At 36.6% G+C, this 17,649-nt stretch overlaps 3 protein-coding genes across 5 annotated transcripts; all 3 read right to left on the bottom strand.

The window, feature by feature from the left end:
- Nucleotides 1-148: 148 nt before the first annotated feature.
- Nucleotides 149-5,017, bottom strand: abhd14a (abhydrolase domain containing 14A). The gene is made up of 5 exons (XM_067505034.1): nucleotides 4,667-5,017; nucleotides 3,779-4,059; nucleotides 3,319-3,434; nucleotides 1,924-2,159; nucleotides 149-1,046 (listed from the first exon to the last, which is right to left on the bottom strand). Exons 2-5 carry the CDS (start codon nucleotides 4,039-4,041, stop codon nucleotides 864-866), a joined length of 798 nt encoding a protein of 265 aa, XP_067361135.1. The 5' UTR covers nucleotides 4,042-4,059; nucleotides 4,667-5,017; the 3' UTR covers nucleotides 149-863.
- A 513-nt stretch (nucleotides 5,018-5,530) lies between these two features.
- hyal2b (hyaluronidase 2b) lies at nucleotides 5,531-11,479 on the bottom strand. Of its 3 annotated transcripts, none has more exons than XM_067504381.1 (4): nucleotides 11,343-11,479; nucleotides 8,779-9,755; nucleotides 8,068-8,157; nucleotides 5,531-7,995 (listed from the first exon to the last, which is right to left on the bottom strand). In XM_067504381.1, exons 2-4 carry the CDS (start codon nucleotides 9,724-9,726, stop codon nucleotides 7,606-7,608), a joined length of 1,428 nt encoding a protein of 475 aa, XP_067360482.1. In that variant the 5' UTR covers nucleotides 9,727-9,755; nucleotides 11,343-11,479; the 3' UTR covers nucleotides 5,531-7,605. The 3 variants fall into 3 exon arrangements, with proteins under 3 accessions (XP_067360482.1, XP_067360481.1, XP_067360483.1); XM_067504380.1 differs by having other exon boundaries at nucleotides 11,311-11,447; XM_067504382.1 differs by lacking the exon at nucleotides 11,343-11,479 and adding an exon at nucleotides 10,204-11,298.
- On the bottom strand, nucleotides 11,342-17,518 carry tusc2b (tumor suppressor 2, mitochondrial calcium regulator b). Its single transcript, XM_067504384.1, has 4 exons — nucleotides 17,373-17,518; nucleotides 16,413-16,658; nucleotides 14,946-15,066; nucleotides 11,342-14,856 (listed from the first exon to the last, which is right to left on the bottom strand). Exons 2-4 carry the CDS (start codon nucleotides 16,559-16,561, stop codon nucleotides 14,791-14,793), a joined length of 336 nt encoding a protein of 111 aa, XP_067360485.1. The 5' UTR covers nucleotides 16,562-16,658; nucleotides 17,373-17,518; the 3' UTR covers nucleotides 11,342-14,790.
- Between the last annotated feature and the right edge of the window lie 131 nt (nucleotides 17,519-17,649).

Below are 17,649 nucleotides of genomic sequence, written 5' to 3'. Positions count from 1 at the left end.
GAAAAAAAGCTAGTATGTACATTTACTTTTGCAGTTTATTCCGTTTTAGAGTTAATGTAGCTCTAAAAGGGTATTTTTTGTGTGTGTATCCAATACAACAATTTTTCAAGAAGAATGTATAAAATACACCATCAGGACCTTTAGTTCACTTCATGACTTTTTTTTTTTTTTTACATTTTAGTTTTTATTTAAACTTATGCACATCTTACTTTAAATTTATTTTTTGCACAATCCAAATTGTTGCAAATATATTACATATAACTTTAGCATTATTATATAAATAAATGTAAGCTTTTATGATTTTATATCATTCATCTTCTTTCATACATTTTTTACAGCGTGTACCTGTTTACTTTTGTTAAGGAATTAGTTACCAGATCTTAATATACAAACCTGCTTGTGAATTGTGAACTGAACAAAAGCTGTTTAAACACAGACACCTGCTACATTTACATATTTACAGTACATGTCACCTACAAAAATGGTAACAGTAAAGCAAACATTCCACACTTTTACATTACGAAAGAAACATGAAGCAAAACTCATAACTTATAAGCCTGACACTAGTTTTAAATAAGCTGACGCTATAAAAAAAAAAAAACCTTAACAGCAAAATTGTAAATGCTATATTGTTACCTGCCACTACAACATGCTATTTTCCATTTAACAAAACCAACTCCCATGCCAACGATCTTTGCTTCAGGTAATGATATTATGAGTGTGATGCTGCTCACAGTACTTTTTTTTTTTAGTAAAGCTGTCAAAACACTAAACCACTGCTTAGAGGAAATGGTTTCCTTTATCTATTTTTGTCTTTTCTGTCTGTTATTTTCCACCTTTTAACTCCTCTTCTTCTATGCATTTCATTTAAGTTTGCTGAGGAAGTTGATCAATCCTTGGTGAAATTCTCTGGGTTTGTCCATGTAGCAGGCATGGCGGGCTCCCTCTAATTTGAGCACCCAGTGATGAGGAAGTTGTATAAGATTCTTGTGGGACTGGGCACCCAGATTTGTGTCCAGTGCTCCAAACACAATGAGTGTGGGAGTCTGAAAAGCATGCAGAAGTGAGAAGTCAACAACAGAATCGGCAAAGCATAAACACATTCATGCACAGACCTGTGTCACTCTACAGCTTTGTAAAAATACTGAGCTTTATTGCCTTTTCACTACTTTTGAAACTGTCATAATTGTTATTGGCTTCTGTATATTACATATTGGTTACTTCATTGTTCCAGTTAGCGCTGAGCTTTTAGGTGCATATGCCTAAATACATCTATCCACCCATCATCTGTAAACACTTATGCTTTTTAGGGTCGTGGGGGGCTGGAGCCTATCCCAGCTGACATTGGGTGAGAAGCAGGGTACACCGTGGACAGACTGTCAGTCTATCTCAGGGCAAACACAGAGAGACGTACAAAGACAGACAACCATCCACACATACCTTCTCACCTACTGGCAATTTAGAGTCACCAATTAACCTAACACTGTTGACTGTGGGAGGAAACCAGAGTACCCAAGGAAATCCACGCAGGCACGGGAAGAATGTGAAAACTTTCAGACAAAAACCTAAATATATTTTTACTTAACTAAAATCCCAAACAATCTGCCACACTACAAACCAGGAGTCAGGTAGAGGCAAAATTAAATAAAACTACCACGTGGCCTAACTATTAGTGAACATTGCTCTGATTCAGTACTTAATGGGTTTTCAGACACAGGCATAAAGATTAGGAAGACAAGCAATACAATAGGTCCCCCTAGTGGGTTCCTTTGGCCATATTTCAATGGGGCGTATTCCCATTTAAAGCAAAAGTTCACGTCACAAGGACACTTATGAAATTTACTCACATTACTAATATGACTATTTTCTTATCTGTTGTATTTATTCTAATATGTTAATCACCATAATCTATCCTTCCCTCACCTGAATATTTTGGTATTGCTGTGGCGTGTAACTTCGGGTACCAACTGGTGCTATGGGAATGAAGCCATGTAGCTGAGCACTGTTCTTCATGAGGAAGGGAATGGAGTAATGTCCACTCATGGAGGGGCTCAAAAGCACAGCTGCCCTGACACCCAAGGATTCCATGAACCTTGATAGAAGGTCCACTCGATTCTGGTCAGTCTTCAGAGCTTCTGAGTCAGGGGATTTTCCATATCCTATGAGAAGAGGTAGAATTTGTGAAAGACATGGTTATTTTCAATCAGTATAGTCACAAAATGCGTGTGCTCAGATCCTAAAACGGCACAAACAACAGCCATTCATACCTGTATTTATGCCGTTGGATTTTACAGTACACTCACTGGCCACTTTATTATTAGGTGCACCTTGCTAATACCAGGTTGGGGCCACTTTTGCCTTCAGAACTGTCTTAATTCTTTGTCGTGTAGATTGAACAAGGTGCAGGAAACATTCCTTACAGATTTGGTCTACATGGATATAACCATGCAGTTCAAGCTTATTTTTGGCTACTACACACCCATGATGGGAATCACCCATTTCACCATATCCTTAAGCTGCCTAAAAGGATTGAGATCTAGTGACTATTATCAAGAAACCAGTTTGAGATGATTTTAGCTTTGTGACATGCGTTATACTGCTTTTAGTACCAGTAATACTTAGGTACTCTATGGCATTTAAACAATGCTCAATCTGTACCAAGGGGCACAAAGTGTGCCAAGAAAATAGCCACTCTAGCATTACATTACCAAAACCAGAACTGAACTGTTGCTACAAGGCAGCATAAAAATACCATCGGAATGTCGCAGCAGAACTGTAGACTTATCAGACTGGGCAACGCTTTTCCAATCTTCTATTGTACACACAGTTCGAACTTCAGCATGGTCTTAACCATGCATAAATGCTTTGAGTTGCTGCCCTGTAATTTGCTGATTAGATATATGTGGTAAAGGTCAGTTTGAATAGGTGTACCAAATGAAGTGACCAGTGAAAGCATATAAAAAATATTTGTCAACCAAGAAAGCACAGCAAAAAATAGACAAAACACATTGTATAACAGTGGCCGTATTAAATTTTTGTTGTTGTTGTTTTTACCCCTATCTCCATCATGGAACAGCCTGTCAACACAATACAATATTACTATATAATAATATTTGCAGGAGTCCTAAAAACTCTTATTTTCTTTATCATTTATTTTGATACATTTTGGTAATTTTGTTCTGAATGTTTGAAAAACACATTTTCTTTACATGTTTCAAAATATTTGCATAAGAACAAAGTAATATTTTAGTTTTAGAGTGATATGATTGCTATCAAAAAGATTAGTGGTCATTGTGTGAAATAAAACATGGGTTTTACCTGGTAGGTCCATCGCTAAGGCCTGATATCCATTAGCTGCCAGCAGAGCCATTGTTCCCACTTCTTCCCAGGTTTTGGATGTGAACGCCTGGCCATGCAACAGAACCACTTGCAACCTGCACAAAAAAATTAGTGTGTTTTCCAATAATTTTTAATTAAAACAATTTATAACCGTTATTATCATTGAGCCCATATACATATTAAACATACTTTCTCTCTATTTAACCCATGACCCTAGGGGGGAGCAGTGGGCAGCCACAAGGGGGGCACCCGGGGAGCTAGCACTGAGTGTCTCGCTCAGGGACACATCTGGTGGGTAGGCTGGAATTTGATCCCTCTGACATCCGCATCCCATCCTGCTGCTCTACCCATTGAGCTACCAATCTGCCTATAACAAGTATATAGGCAAACAAATATAGCATATGGCCATAGGTGAACAAAGCTGCTTTTTCCAACTCACCTTGGCAAAATTTGTCGTCCAGCACCATCAACAGGCAAAGCCTCTCTGAAGAACAGCGGAGGGTCTCCAGGCAGCTGTCCGGTACGTATGGAAACATTGATAGCTGGAAGTGGAGGATCAGGAGTAACCATCAGCCCCATTCGTTGAGCTTCAAGAGATGGCTCCATGCTGCCCTGGCGAATGGATGGCAGCAGCAGGTACAGTAGTATTGTGGCCAGCAACACCAGGCCCAGAACAACAAGTCGATTACGCAAGAAATTCATTTTGTCCAAATGAACGATCTAGGAAAAGTGGTAGACAGTGCAGTATCTGAGATCCAATCATATAAACTCTATCCCTACAGTATTAGCAATTTGTTTAGTTTTAAGTACCACATTTAAAAACATTGTTAAAAAATAACAACAGTTTGGGTGAGAAAAATGTATGTTTTTGCAGACTTAAACATTTTTATAACTTCCTTACTATCAACATGCTTTACCATTCGTGAAGGAACTGGAACAAAATCTTTGTAAAAGATTTGCAATTAACTTGAGAAGTTTAACCCTTGGTAAATTAGGAGCATCTAGTTAAATCCCCGCTTGAAACAGTGTAATATAAGGTTAGCTGCTTGAAGTTAATCGTGGTTAAAGTTTACAGAATGAATGCAGGAAAATCCCAAATCTCAAGAAACGTAAATATATGTAACCCTGGGAAGAATAAAATATGTTATATTGCAGAAATGGCATGCTGACGAATGTAATTAAGTCAAAATATGCAAAAAAAAAAAGCTAACATTAGCTAGGTGTGTCGCACTTGTAACGTTCACATACTAGCTAAATATCTGTACAATGACAAGTTGTACAAGAAAATAAGTTAAGCAGTAAAAATGCAGCACCAGAGACAACATACCGACAAGGATACTAGCTAATGGAACACGTTCACTGACAGAAGTACGAGGCTGCTTGCTGGGTTGTCATGTCTCCTAACTCCTGCATTGCTGGTGGCCAGTGATGGGAAATGCTTCTGCAGGGCTCCTAGCCGTTGTTGGTGGTAACATTAGCTTTTCCCGAACAGAGAAGAGTAATTTTCTAACGCTGGCTATACATTTTAACTGAAAGAATTTCATTCAAAATCCCTTCAATGTGAGATTGATAAAAAGCTTTAAATAAAGTTTTAATATAAACTGTCCAACCAAAAATGTGACTAAAATCAGATCAATACGTGCCTGTTATATGTTAGAGGTTGTTCCTCGACGGAGAACATTACTAGCTGCACACAACAACGCTTGAGGTCATTTCCTACTAATGCTGTGAGAAAATACATGCGTAAAACAAATACAATTAAACCTTAATGTTATCACCTTAGAAATAAGCACCTTTTGCTGCATAAACTATAAAATAAAATGTTTTTGGAAATGTATAAATTGGAACGTGTCCTGCATTTTCTAAAATAAAATAAAAACAAGGTAACTCAAGCTTTGCAGTGTGAATATACAGCAACTGGTACCCGAGCAAATGGCAATAAATTTTATCATATTTTGGTTGTAAACGTGCACAACGTTACATTAGTGTATTTATTACGTAATCACACTTTAATTTTTTGCAAAAAAAAGTAAACCTCTGCTTATATTAAATTAATAACATTTAAAACATCAGAGTCTCCATTAAAAAGGCGTATAAGCTGTGGACATCTCTGGAGAAATAGAAAATGGTTTCTGCTTACAGTTGAAAACAGTAGACTATAGTTTGCACTGAAAAAAACATAAGATAAGAATCACACTGAAATTCCTTTATTTAATATTGAAATTTGTAATACAAAAGCTGAATATAAACAGATTTTTTCAAATACAAAACCCTTAATTCCAGTTTTTCCAGGTTTGTTTTGAACAATAACATCAGTAAACATTGGCAAAATAAGGCTTTAAATTAATTTCCTAAACAAGTTTGATATACAAACGAGAAGGTTGGGGTGAATAAGTGATGAAAACACCATCACACAGATTCAATTGCACATACACAGCAACATTTTGGTCAGTTTTGTTCCAATGCATTATCTTTGAATGAACACCTTTAAGAGCCTCTTTCAGTATATTATATAGAAATTGCATTGTCAGATGACAAGTCACAGTCTATATAATCTTGAATGCAATTCAGCATTTTTAAATGTCTTAAAAGAATTAAAACATGTTGTTCTTTACTCAACAGATTATATTGTTATATAATAGTTTATAATGATTTCTGATTATTATAAACCAGTGTTCACTGAGTTTGTTGAATCTATCAAAAGTAGGAGAACAGACAGTTTTTTCTTTTTTATTCAATGTAATGGATCTTAAATTGATGTTAAGTTTTATGTTGACCTAAGTGTTGCTGCGCAATGAATGGAATAAATGGCTGCCAGTCAGATTGGAAACACTTGTTGTTCAATCTGAAAACACTGTGGTATCCCAGTAAAATGGTTGGCACTACTATGTGTCTAGAATACTGGTAGTAAAAAGAATGACACAAAACCATAAGGCTCTTCCTGTTTACATACAGATTTTTAGATTCCTTAAGAAATTTAAAGAACAATCCCTGGATTTAGCAACCAGGACTCTTCTTCCTGGAAATCTCTGACCTAAAATGGAGGACAATTTGAATTTACATCATTTGGACTAAAGCTAAATTGTGCATAAAGTACAATGTGTAAGCGATTATGGACAAGGATTTTGATTTGTGGAAGCAAAAAATTGGTTGATAAGGTAATGGTAACCATTAATGGTTGATAACCATTAATTTGTTCTCCCCCAAGATTTACACATCTAAAACACCATCGTATTTAGTAATGTAATGGTTGTAAACATACATGCTTCTATATCCAGCAAAATAATTTCTCAGGTTCACCTCAACAGAAATTTTGTGGAAATGCAGGTTTGCAGCTAAAGAAATCATTTTAGTAGTAAGTAAAAATAGTTACTTGGCAATGAGCTAATATAAAAAATGTACTGTCAAATAAAACTGATTATTGTGTAAACTGCACAGCCAATTGTTCCGTATACAGGTAAATGAAAACATGAAAAACATGAAAGATTACACCTGGATGCTTAAAGTAAATGTTTCTAACATTACTTGTTATATCTATCTATGTAAATCGGGATACCATTTGTATAAAACAAACAGTAACATTTGTTTTAACTGTTCTGTCATCCTGTTTCTTTTTATATACATTTTTTCTTATTTATAAAAAATCTGGTAGGCATTATGGAGGTAATATTAGCATAATTTTAGCATAAAGCAATGAGATCCAAAGAGGGCTGAGATGAAAACTACAGACACATCACAACTTGAAAAAAGAAAAAGAAAAAAGAAACTTAAAAAAACAAAGACCACTTTGTAGCTAAGGCACATTTATGATCTGAAACAGACAGGTCCAGCTGTTACAATAAACCAGAGATATTAATCTAATTTATCATCTTGTGGTATAATACTATTTTATATTTCAATCACTTGATTATGTGTCCTAACACTTAGCAGTTCATCAACAAATACTGTTGGGGTTAGGCAGGAAGATGAAAATTCAGTATAGGACCATTTACACATAAATAAAAAATAATTGTAAGGCATTTCTATGTGGGGACAGCCCCACAATGACGCTACAACACCTCTGAATTTGAAGGGATAGTATAAATCAGAATAGAGCATGGCAGAATGTGTTAAGAAATGATAAAATTATTTTTTAAATATTGTGATGCAAATTTGCTGTTATCAATGCATCACTATCACTATTCCAGAATACCATATAAATTTACGGTCAAAAGGTCTAGGCTGTCCTTCTCAGGCTCGGCAGAAATGGAAAGCTTCTCAGTTTCCTCAGTGTAGCAGTGTGAGGAGTCCTAGTGGGAGTAAAAGGCAAAGAGGCCAGGTCCTGAAGACAGAGGAAGCTCTATTTGGCTCCTTTTCTTTCTGAGCACAGTCCTTACCCGTGTACCCACTATAGCACTGGCACTGGAAGTGTGTGTGGAAAAGAGACAGCTGGCTTTTGCTAGGTAATCCTGTAACCTTCAGCCGCCCATTGTGACTTGTGATGCTTTGTGTTGAGGGGTTGAGATGAAGGTACACATCATGATCTTGTACTCTGCGAAGACAACGGCCGTGGGATTTACACACCTCCTGACTGCACTGCTCTGCTGCTGTAGACACATTTAGCAAGTATCGGCCCAGTGGTCCCTTAAGATACTCATTTAGGATAGAGCAGCTCGCCTAAAAGGGGAAAAAAAACATTACCACACAGCCTATTTGATAACAAAAGTGAAGAGACGTGATAGCACTTACATTGCTGCTTGCATAGGAGGTGTCCCCCCAGAAGATTACCCCGGCAGCTCCAAGGGCAACACTCTCACCAATGGTGGAGACCAGATCTGTCTGAAAAACGTTTACACACCGTTCAGGAGTTTGCATACAATGATGAGAAACTCAATATTTCAAATGGTTGCTAAGATCATACACTTTTAACAAAATTAAAGTCTTGACTGGTGTTTTATTTAAAGCTCTGGTTTAAAACAGTGGAAGTCCCATATTACAGCACCTACAAAGCTGAAATAAGGTTTCTTTTGTTGTTGTTGAGTTCAGTGATTGTCAATGAACTCAAAACACACACACATTTCTTGTAAAGCAGCAGTGCACAACGGTTTAGTAGGCTAGAGACTGAGTTTTATCAGGAGATGGCAACATCTTTGGACATGTACTGTAGGATAACTTAAGCAATAAAAAATATCTAAAATAAATCATTTCATTAATCTGTAGTTGAATTGATTATTTTTTATAACTGTTCCAGTAGACAAAGTAAAAAATATTCCCTCGCATGTAGGGATTTACTGCTCTTCTAAATTCCTCTTTCACAATAAACATTTCTATTTGTGTTTTTCAGCTGCTTGTCAGACGCAACAATTAAGTTACATCTTTAAATACATTTTTAATTATTAAAGATTTACTGATTATTTAAAAAACATTATTGACGGGCCAAAATTGCTCTAGCTAACTAACCTCAGTTAGGAGGGTCATCTGATTGGTGTAAGTAGGTCGAGTATAAACAAAAACGGGACGAGCTAATCCATCCCCAACAGAAGCCAGGCGCATTGCTTCTTTCACCCTGTATCGGACAAAAAGGCGCCCACGATTTGCAGAGTTCAGTACAGAGCCTATGTATATAGATGGGTAAAGTGCTGTACATTCCATCCACAACCAGTTAAGTTGATCGTTGCGAGCCATCTCCACCGCAGGGCATCGGCCTGTGTAGTTCTTCAGGTCACTCTTGTAGTCATGATTGTAACAATCTGGAAACAGGTAGAAGCCCCAGAGCTGATTGGGCCTCGTACTTTTGACATATTTTAGAGTATTTAACATAAATATACGAGCTGCTAGCTCAAATTCTTGCTGTGCTACTCTTCCCACTTGTTCTGGGTTCCAGGTAGGATTCTTTTTGGCCACCATTTCCCGAGATTTATTTCGATATATATCTTTACTATCCCAATTTCGGATCCACAATGGGCGCCATTCCTCCCAGTCAATAACAGCCAACCCTTTTGCCTGTTGCTCACGTATATATTTTTGCACACCATCAGGCATTCTTTCATGGTGCTGAGTGAGGCTGGCAAGCTGTGGAAGGCCTCCATTTATTGCTGTACCATCACGCTTATAATAAGGATATAACCCAAGGCGTTCCTTATAAAAAATTGTTAGATTTTGTCGGACAAAGCCCTCATTGGGCGATGCCACGATGTCAAACAGGCTCAAAGATAAAGTTATACGATATCGCGGATCACACTCTTGTGTTGGGGCATTCCAGGCAAGAAGAACTGGCTTCTGGGAATATAATGGCAGCCTTGTCTGCTTTACATCTGCTGAGCACAAGGCTGTCCATGATGTAAACAGAGTCAGAAGCAACCAAGAAGGCTGACCAGCTGTGAAGACAGAAGGAAGTACCGCCTCCATGTCACAGCTAACCTTCTTTCTTTTTTTTCCTACAAAATAAAAAATAAAGAGATAAAGAGTTAAATTCATACAAAAATGAAACCAAACTAATACCAAATATCTATACATACTATCCAAGGTGATGATGTTTCAACTTTAAGGTAATATTCTGAAACCAACATGATCTCATCTAGACTGAGTTTCAGGGAGTATCTCACAAATAGGCGAATAAATAATGATGATAAACATAAAAAACATAAACATAAACATCAATTACTCCATCTATAACATATGTAATGTAGCTAGCTTAGTTTATTATCAAGTATCATTAATACTGTTACAAGTCAATTTCCTGTTTCATTTACGTTTTGATTTGTATATCATTTGTAACTTGTAATTCAAAAACAAAACAACAAATGCATCTACTTAACAATAGGCTGGCAGCTTTTCTCTCAGGCAACTTTCAACTTATTATATCCACAAACTAAGTTTGCGTACCTTAGCCAAATTAGCTCAATTCTGACATTGAAACAAAATTAGCTGAGTTTCCTCACTGCAGTGAACTGAGCCTTCGCTTCCTAGAACTCGATGAAGCCAGCAGCCGCTGAAAATGTAGTACGCATCTTATCTAGTATTTAGGGTACGGGTACTAGGAGCGGCCAAAATGGATGCGTAACATTTCAAGGATTGTTGCACACAGAGAAATGCAATAGGTCTTTATATGTCAACTAGTTGAGTTTAAGTATAGTGTTAGTAAATCATTATATTATGTGAAATGTACATTTATTGACTATATGTAATAAAATGCTTGGCCACAATTAGTCATTTAACCGCTAGTAGACATAAGCAGCGGACACTGGGGACAATTTGAAACCCATTTAACTGTACATGGTCGTAATACATTAAAGAGAAAGTGACCTGAAAAGTTATGGAGTCCATGTGTGGACTCTCATAAAAATATTTTCTTTAGAAGTTTCCTAAAACTTAAATGCATTACTGTTTAGAAACATGTGTATTATTAACATCGGAAATTTGATGACATTTTAATGCATTAAAGAGGCGACTCCAAAATGTCATTCTAACTTTTATATATACTTTACATGCATCCTTTTTTAAAATCGATGCATATTTTCACCATGGATAATTTAAAGCAATTTAACTTAACAATGTTTAAATAAATTAATTAGGAAATCACCTGAAGTCATAGCAAGTAACAATGTTAGAACGGATAATAACGTTTTCTTTAGAATTTACTTGACACTGTTAAGGCATTCCTGTTTGGAATGAAGCATACTATTACTATACCAATTTTACTGTAAACATTGAATTATAATGGTCAGGAGGGAAATACACCAATTTACATAATATAATTTTTACTGACAGTATGCTTTATGTTATAGTAAGACATATTTTAGACATATTTCAACAATGTGTGAAATAATACACTTTCATTAACTACACCATTAACATGTCTGCGTGCAACAATCCCTCAGCCTTTTTTACGCATCGACTGCAGCCGCCTTACCGTAAGTACAGGAAGAGAAACAACAAAATTACAGCGGCGGCTGACTAGACCGCGTTCTATGTAACAAGGGTTCACTTTACCCCAGTGATTTCCTCCTTCTGTCCAGTCTAACCTGTTACGATAAAGCCAACGACGCGGGCTTAATCCATTCATGTAATATCAGCTAAATTGCTTTTCCAGTGCCCAGCCAAATGAAGAATAAAAGTCCGATCAGTCCGTCATTATGATTAACAATTCTTCCAGCGAAGCTAAAGAGAAGTGTTGGTGACGGAACACGTTGAGCAATAACAGATTAGACCATCGAGTGTGTCACTGGGGGGTGGGGGTGGGGGGGTAATGAAAGTCGAATTTTAGCGCGTTTGGTCCTTTGTATTAACAGTGTTTGGGAATTTATTACAGCATCAATGAAAACTAAAATCGTAACAAGATTTTATTCACACTAAGCATACATGTGAATTGGAAATTACATTCTAGCGTCGCTCACCCCTCTAACATAAGACCTGAGTAATCGTTTCCCGAACCCTCTGTGTGAATTGGAGACTGAGAAAGCGGACTGTAGACATTTTATTGACAAGACAAAATATTAAACATAGTTCAATAACATTTTAACAGCTTCCTGTTAACCTGTTTATTTAAGCAAAGTATAAATTGTAACTTTAATTGTAATAAGGTACATTCTCGTTATTCCAATGTAAAACGTTGTAGTCTAATCTGCATGAATGAAGAAGCACTCATTAGATAGTGATGCATTTACATGCTACATTTGTAAGAAGCGTTTTACTAATATATAATCACTAGCTTCTTCATTAGGTACACCTGTACAATCTAATACAATCCAATGCAGAAATCTGAGTATACAGAAAAGCTCTGATTATCTTTTCATTACAAAATTTAAACCTTTATTATAAAAGCTGTCAATCCATTAGGCTTGACTATGAACAGGTATTAGTAATCTTTGGTCATATCAATATGTGTTATAAAATTGAAGCAAACAAGGCGGTTTTTTAGATGCTGGACTCGATGTCTCTTACCAGTCACTTCTTCCTCTCTAATTCCCACAGTCTTCAATCAGCTTGTTCACGTTGTTATGGAAAAGTCAAGTTATTGGGCTCAATTATCATAACCTGGGTTCCCTTTATCAGAGCAGCCAACAGCAATTGTTCATACTATGCTGAATTCCAATGCTGACTTGTGTTTAAATATCTTGCTGACTCCACCTCTGTTTGACCTCTCTTTTTATACTGCACATGTGCAGATCAACATCTGGTCATTCCTACATATAGGAAGAAAATAATTCTTTGATTGCTTCTTCATCATCATCTGAGCCAGATTCAAATCTTCTGTATGTTTAAAATACAGTATATAACACTGTAATGTAATTGACAGGTTTGCAAAACAAAATTTTACTGTTTAAGCTACTTCAAGTTAAATAATAGACAGCATAGTTTATAACTTCATTGAACTATGGCTTAACTGAAAGAATTTACTGTAAAACCAATTGAAATTGTGCTTGATGAATTCTGCCATGACTTAATAGTGGTTTTGAGTTGTTGACAGAAGTTTAAAGTGCATTTGGGTAAAAACACGCACACACAATCAAACATGGGATCTGTTATAAAGGTTTCAGAATCCATTATGAGGATTATTTTGAGGACCAAGTTGCTGATGTGTTTTGAAATGTTCTTTGGAATATATGTTGCATTATCTGGATAAATGTCTCAGTGAGTAATATCGCAATAAGTTTTACTGTGAGAGTTACAGATGCATGAACTGCTGTTTTAATGTCGAGACTGGTTCTAAACACAGGTTTACGGTGTTTACAGTTTTGTGATGTGTGTAAAAAAGGTAAATAGAACTTATTGGAAACCTTTAAACTAAGCGAGATAATCATACCTCAGTCAGAAAAGTTCTTTAAAAAACATCTTTTGTAGGATCTCTGTTGGGACCAATAGCAAAGACATTTCATGAAATTGACCTTGTAAACTATATAAATACTTCAGATGCCTCTTCTGGTGACAGGGTGGTTTGCGGAGTCTAGGCTTTCCTTTAAAACCCAATGCAACAATTCACCTTGTACCCTTGCATATTATAAAGCTGTGTACAATAAACAACAAAAAGGAGTTGTGGTGTAATGTCTCTCTCAGGCTCAGCCAAAAGCACAATGTAGATAGTAATTTCATGGAAGCAATAAAGTGGAGTGGATTTTGGCCCTGCCCTTTTAATCCACTGAGGAGAACAATAATGCAGACAGCATTATGGATAACCCTTTTCCATGGAGACCGCATTTATGGCTTTACTCTGCTTATTAGAAAACACAAATAGACAAACTTCATCTCCAGATGAATTTGCCTTTGTAATTTCCTCTTCTGGTGGAGGTCAGAAGCATTAGTTCCACTATTTGAACTGCTTCTCAGTTCATTTTAGTGTTTACAACTTTTGCCAAAAAGCCAAATTATCTGGAGTTACAAAAGATTATTTGACTAGCTTGCAAAATAATTGTTATATAAAAGCTGAGATGGCTAACTACATTTGATACAGATGGATAATTCCTACAGAAACTTCCATTATTCTTATCACATTCCAGTTTCAAATACAAAAGCTGCTGTTGCTGTAATATACAGCAATAGTCCAAACTTATGTCCCTAAAACATTGGAAAAATCTTCCAAATATTTATCATAGTGAATTTAAAAGTCCTTAAAATCCCAGATTTGCATTATCACTTTTTATTTAACATGGGGACTATTGGATCTGTACTGTACTAAGGTCACAAAGCAACTGGTTATAGTTTCTGTAAATGTTTCCACATACACAGGCCAAAGTATGAATATAAAAAAAAAGGACTATGACACAGTTTAGCATTTCAAGTTGTAATTAAAAAACAATTATAATAAATTAAAAGTGAAACAGTCTGCCAAGGCAGCAAAAAAAACAACAGGATCTCTTATTGAACTCACTGCTGTTATGTACATGTGTAGCTCTGAAGTCACTGTCCATCCAACATTATGACATTATTTCACTTCCGATTTGATGGGCCACTGATTGTCAATTACCAGAGGACTATTACTGATAAGCAGATACTGTTCCATGCATAATAAAAGGAAGTCATGACAGTGACCTCCCCCCCAAAAAAAACAAAGTGTGCACACCATAACTTGTTACTCTAGACCTTGACAGGAGAAAGAACTGGTTGACTTCTCCTTTAACTCCTAGAGTTACCGAATCATACCAGAGAACAACGTGCAGCATTAAATCCAGGACTCGTTTCATCCTGTGACTGTACACACATACACATACAAACACAAACCCCTGCCTGTAAACTGATTTTCTAACTTTGGGCCCTTCTACATCTCCATTGGTGACCTATTCTGTGTCTAACTGCACACAAGCCAAAAACAGATCACATGCAGAGGCTCAGCACACATGGCATCAGCCTGTCCACGTAAGGGCATCATATATCAAGAGATCATGTTATTATAAATAGCTTCAGGCTTCCAGCTGTAGGGGACACCACAGGATGGAGTTGACACAGTGGCTAGTCTGACATACTCCACTGACATAGTCAGGCTTCACAGAGGACAACTGGGAAATCTACATGGATGCAAGGATGGTCCAGCTTTATAATTCCCTGGAAGGACACAAAAACATAAAAAATATTTAGACTGATAAGAGAAAATGTGTAAGTAAAGTTCTAGTGTTTGGTTTACATTTCCTCACCTGAGGTGTTAAGTTTTTGTGAATTCTCTTCAGCTTGGCTCTTTTACGTCCATTTTTTGTCACAATTGTTTCTTCATAGAATTCATGGGCCAAGTCACCATCTTCATCAAAGAACATAGAGCTGCAGCAAAGCGAAGTAATTAATCATCATGTGTAGATTTTTTTTTCTGTGAGCATGTTGTATTTAGTGCTGCAGAAAAATATGGCTGGTCAATTTGAAACTTAATTATATATTATATATATATATAACTGTTGTTAACTCTCACAAGGAGGCTGCATCATCAACTCCCAAGCCATATTTTCTGATTAACTAATCTCTCTCTGTGACCTCTAAAGTACAGATAAAATGCTTCCAACCAAATATTTATTTTTTACATTTGTGCACCCTTATTTTTGCTGGGAAATGCAAGTGAAATGCTAACAATGTGGAGCCCTGACTGTAGTGAAGATAAAAAATCTGGCCCCACTTTTACCATCAGTGATCTCTACATGTTTTGCCAAGATTACTATAATCAGTGTTGTTTAAAATTTCTTGTTTGTTTCCTGGAGTAATTTTTTTTGTATTAAGTAAAACATACAAATAATCTGCAAAGATTTAGGGTGGCAAATGTAGTGGAGAATTTTGTTTGGCCATGACTTCCAGTTTTACTCGTACTGAGAGTATAGTAGAGACTACTCAAAGTGGCCATGCTGGCCCTTCTCCTCCATGACATTATTAGGAGGATCAGTGTCAATGTTGTGGCTGATCAGTGTATGATGATCAGTGATTATAGTAAAGTTATCTGTAATTTAACAACAAACATAAAGGAGCACTGGTCCACAGAAAAGTAAAAAAAAAAGGTAAGATACCTTTGCTTTTAATACTCATTAGTAATACTTTTAATTGTAAATTATAAATCATGTACTTACATTTAATTAAGTAGTAATTTCACTGTGATAGATCTACTTTTACTAGAGTAGAGTTTTTGTATTTGTACTTTTAATTGTATACAGCTTTGTATTACTCCATCAACCACTTCCACTAAGAATTAAAAACACAACTAACTGCTTAAGTTACTTGTGCTGTATCCTGGGTCGTTTGTGCATGGCAGCATATAGTTTACCTAAAAGGGAGTCAAACACTGAAACACTCAGTTAGGGGTCATTCTTGGGATGTATTCACATCATGTACTCCACATCATTTTGGAATACCACATCTGCAGGCACTGAGCAGTGCCCTCCTATTTATATGGAGCTATTTCGCTGCGGAACATTCTTGACAGAAGATTGACTAAACAAATGTTAAAATTACAAACACCAAACTAATTACAAAACTGTAGAAATGTATGTACAATGTGTGTAAGATGTATTGTGTGCATTAAAAGTGTATAGCAGTATGATTATTAGAAAATCTCATAATATTAGTCTGCTATAATATTTTGTGGAAAAATGGTTGATTGTGTTTCATGATGCTCAGGCTACACTTACCTTCGTCTAGTAAACACAAAAGGGGTTGCACCTGGGAAACCCCTAACTCTCGACAGTGACTGCTCGTTTCCATCTTTGATTGGATCATCCACACTACCTGAGCCAGAAAAAGGCCAAAATCCTTTGGATTTGGAGCCGCTACCACCCATCTTCAGCTGCAACACATTATTTTCTTGGGTCACAGTACTGCCAGTGGTGCTACAGTGTTACTGTACCAGATGTAATCTGACCTTGAGGATATAACACCTATAACAATTACACATAGGACATTTGGTTAGTTTATTGAAAATTATTATAACAAATAGAAACATTACTTTTATAAAAACATACAAAGGAAAACAGTTAAATTAGATACACATTTTTATTCTGACTAAACCTTTGTTTTTTCAACACAGTGAAGGAAAATTATTCTACCTTAAACATGACAACGACATTTAATATTCTGTAAGAGACAGCACCTTCCTATGTACAGCTACCACAAAAGACAAAGAGAATAAAAATGACAGAATCCAAATTTCAGAACTCTGCAGACTTAAGTGTCCCTAATGAACAGGTCACTGACATGACTTGTTATTAAACCAGGCCCGCTAGTGACAAATACCTGATTTGACAGTCAGTTTAAACTGCTACATGAAAAACCTGAACCCAATACTTTGCCCTACTCATAGGCTACACAGGTAAGGTTATCTACATAGGGACAACTAACTTGGTTAGCTAGAGTTAAGTGACAAGAGCATCAAGAAAACAACTGTCCCACTTTGCGTTAGTCTTACTGTAGCTGTTGTCATTTGTCTGCTAACATTACCATTAGCTACAGACCGTTAGCTCCCTGTCATTAGCATTAGCTAGGTCAACATGTCTGTCTGCCTCACAGAAAAACGTTCACTTTCAACGCACTGACGCGGCCGAAGACTAACATTAGTTGGTTTTACAAGTGCTGTTTGTAGCTTTAGCACATACCTAACGTGTATTTCTGTCGCTTCTCAGGAACGATAGCTTTGATGAATTTGTCTTGGTGGCTTGTTTTATCTGTACAAAGACATACCACTTGCACAGCTAAACTAAGCTAACGTTAGCTGGCGACGCTCAATTACGTTGTACGTTATTCTTCAGCTTTTTTTTTTACGCCGGTAAAGGAACGCGATGGTAAACTGTCGCCACCACGTGGACCAGAGTACGTAAGGTTGCAACTGTAATTTGCCGTTGCTGCTCTTCCTCTTCCTCTTCGTCTTCTTTT

This window comes from Channa argus, chromosome 5 (genome assembly GCF_033026475.1).
Source record: "Channa argus isolate prfri chromosome 5, Channa argus male v1.0, whole genome shotgun sequence".
NCBI classification, from domain to species: Eukaryota; Metazoa; Chordata; class Actinopteri; order Anabantiformes; family Channidae; genus Channa; species Channa argus.
Note: the sequence above shows the minus strand (reverse complement) of the source record. Positions and strands in the feature narration are given on the sequence as shown.

What these genes read in the sequence shown, in the direction of transcription:
- abhd14a (XM_067505034.1), bottom strand. Translation starts at nt 4,041, where the DNA reads ATGAATTTCTTGCGTAATCGACTTGTTGTTCTGGGCCTGGTGTTGCTG. An exon ending in GGACGACAAATTTTGCCAAG is followed by an intron (nt 3,435 to 3,778) that starts GTGAGTTGGAAA and finishes TTTTTTGTGCAG; the next exon opens with GTTGCAAGTGGTTCTGTTGC. An exon ending in CTTAGCGATGGACCTACCAG is followed by an intron (nt 2,160 to 3,318) that starts GTAAAACCCATG and finishes CTCTTCTCATAG; the next exon opens with GATATGGAAAATCCCCTGAC.
- tusc2b (XM_067504384.1), bottom strand. Translation starts at nt 16,561, where the DNA reads ATGGGTGGTAGCGGCTCCAAATCCAAAGGATTTTGGCCTTTTTCTGGC. An exon ending in TTTGTGTTTACTAGACGAAG is followed by an intron (nt 15,067 to 16,412) that starts GTAAGTGTAGCC and finishes GCTTTGCTGCAG; the next exon opens with CTCTATGTTCTTTGATGAAG. An exon ending in ACAAAAACTTAACACCTCAG is followed by an intron (nt 14,857 to 14,945) that starts GTGAGGAAATGT and finishes GTGTCCTTCCAG; the next exon opens with GGAATTATAAAGCTGGACCA.
- hyal2b (XM_067504380.1), bottom strand. Translation starts at nt 11,383, where the DNA reads ATGAATGGATTAAGCCCGCGTCGTTGGCTTTATCGTAACAGGTTAGAC. An exon ending in AGATGACCCTCCTAACTGAG is followed by an intron (nt 8,158 to 8,778) that starts GTTAGTTAGCTA and finishes AACGTTTTTCAG; the next exon opens with ACAGATCTGGTCTCCACCAT. An exon ending in CCTCCTATGCAAGCAGCAAT is followed by an intron (nt 7,996 to 8,067) that starts GTAAGTGCTATC and finishes TTCCCCTTTTAG; the next exon opens with GCGAGCTGCTCTATCCTAAA.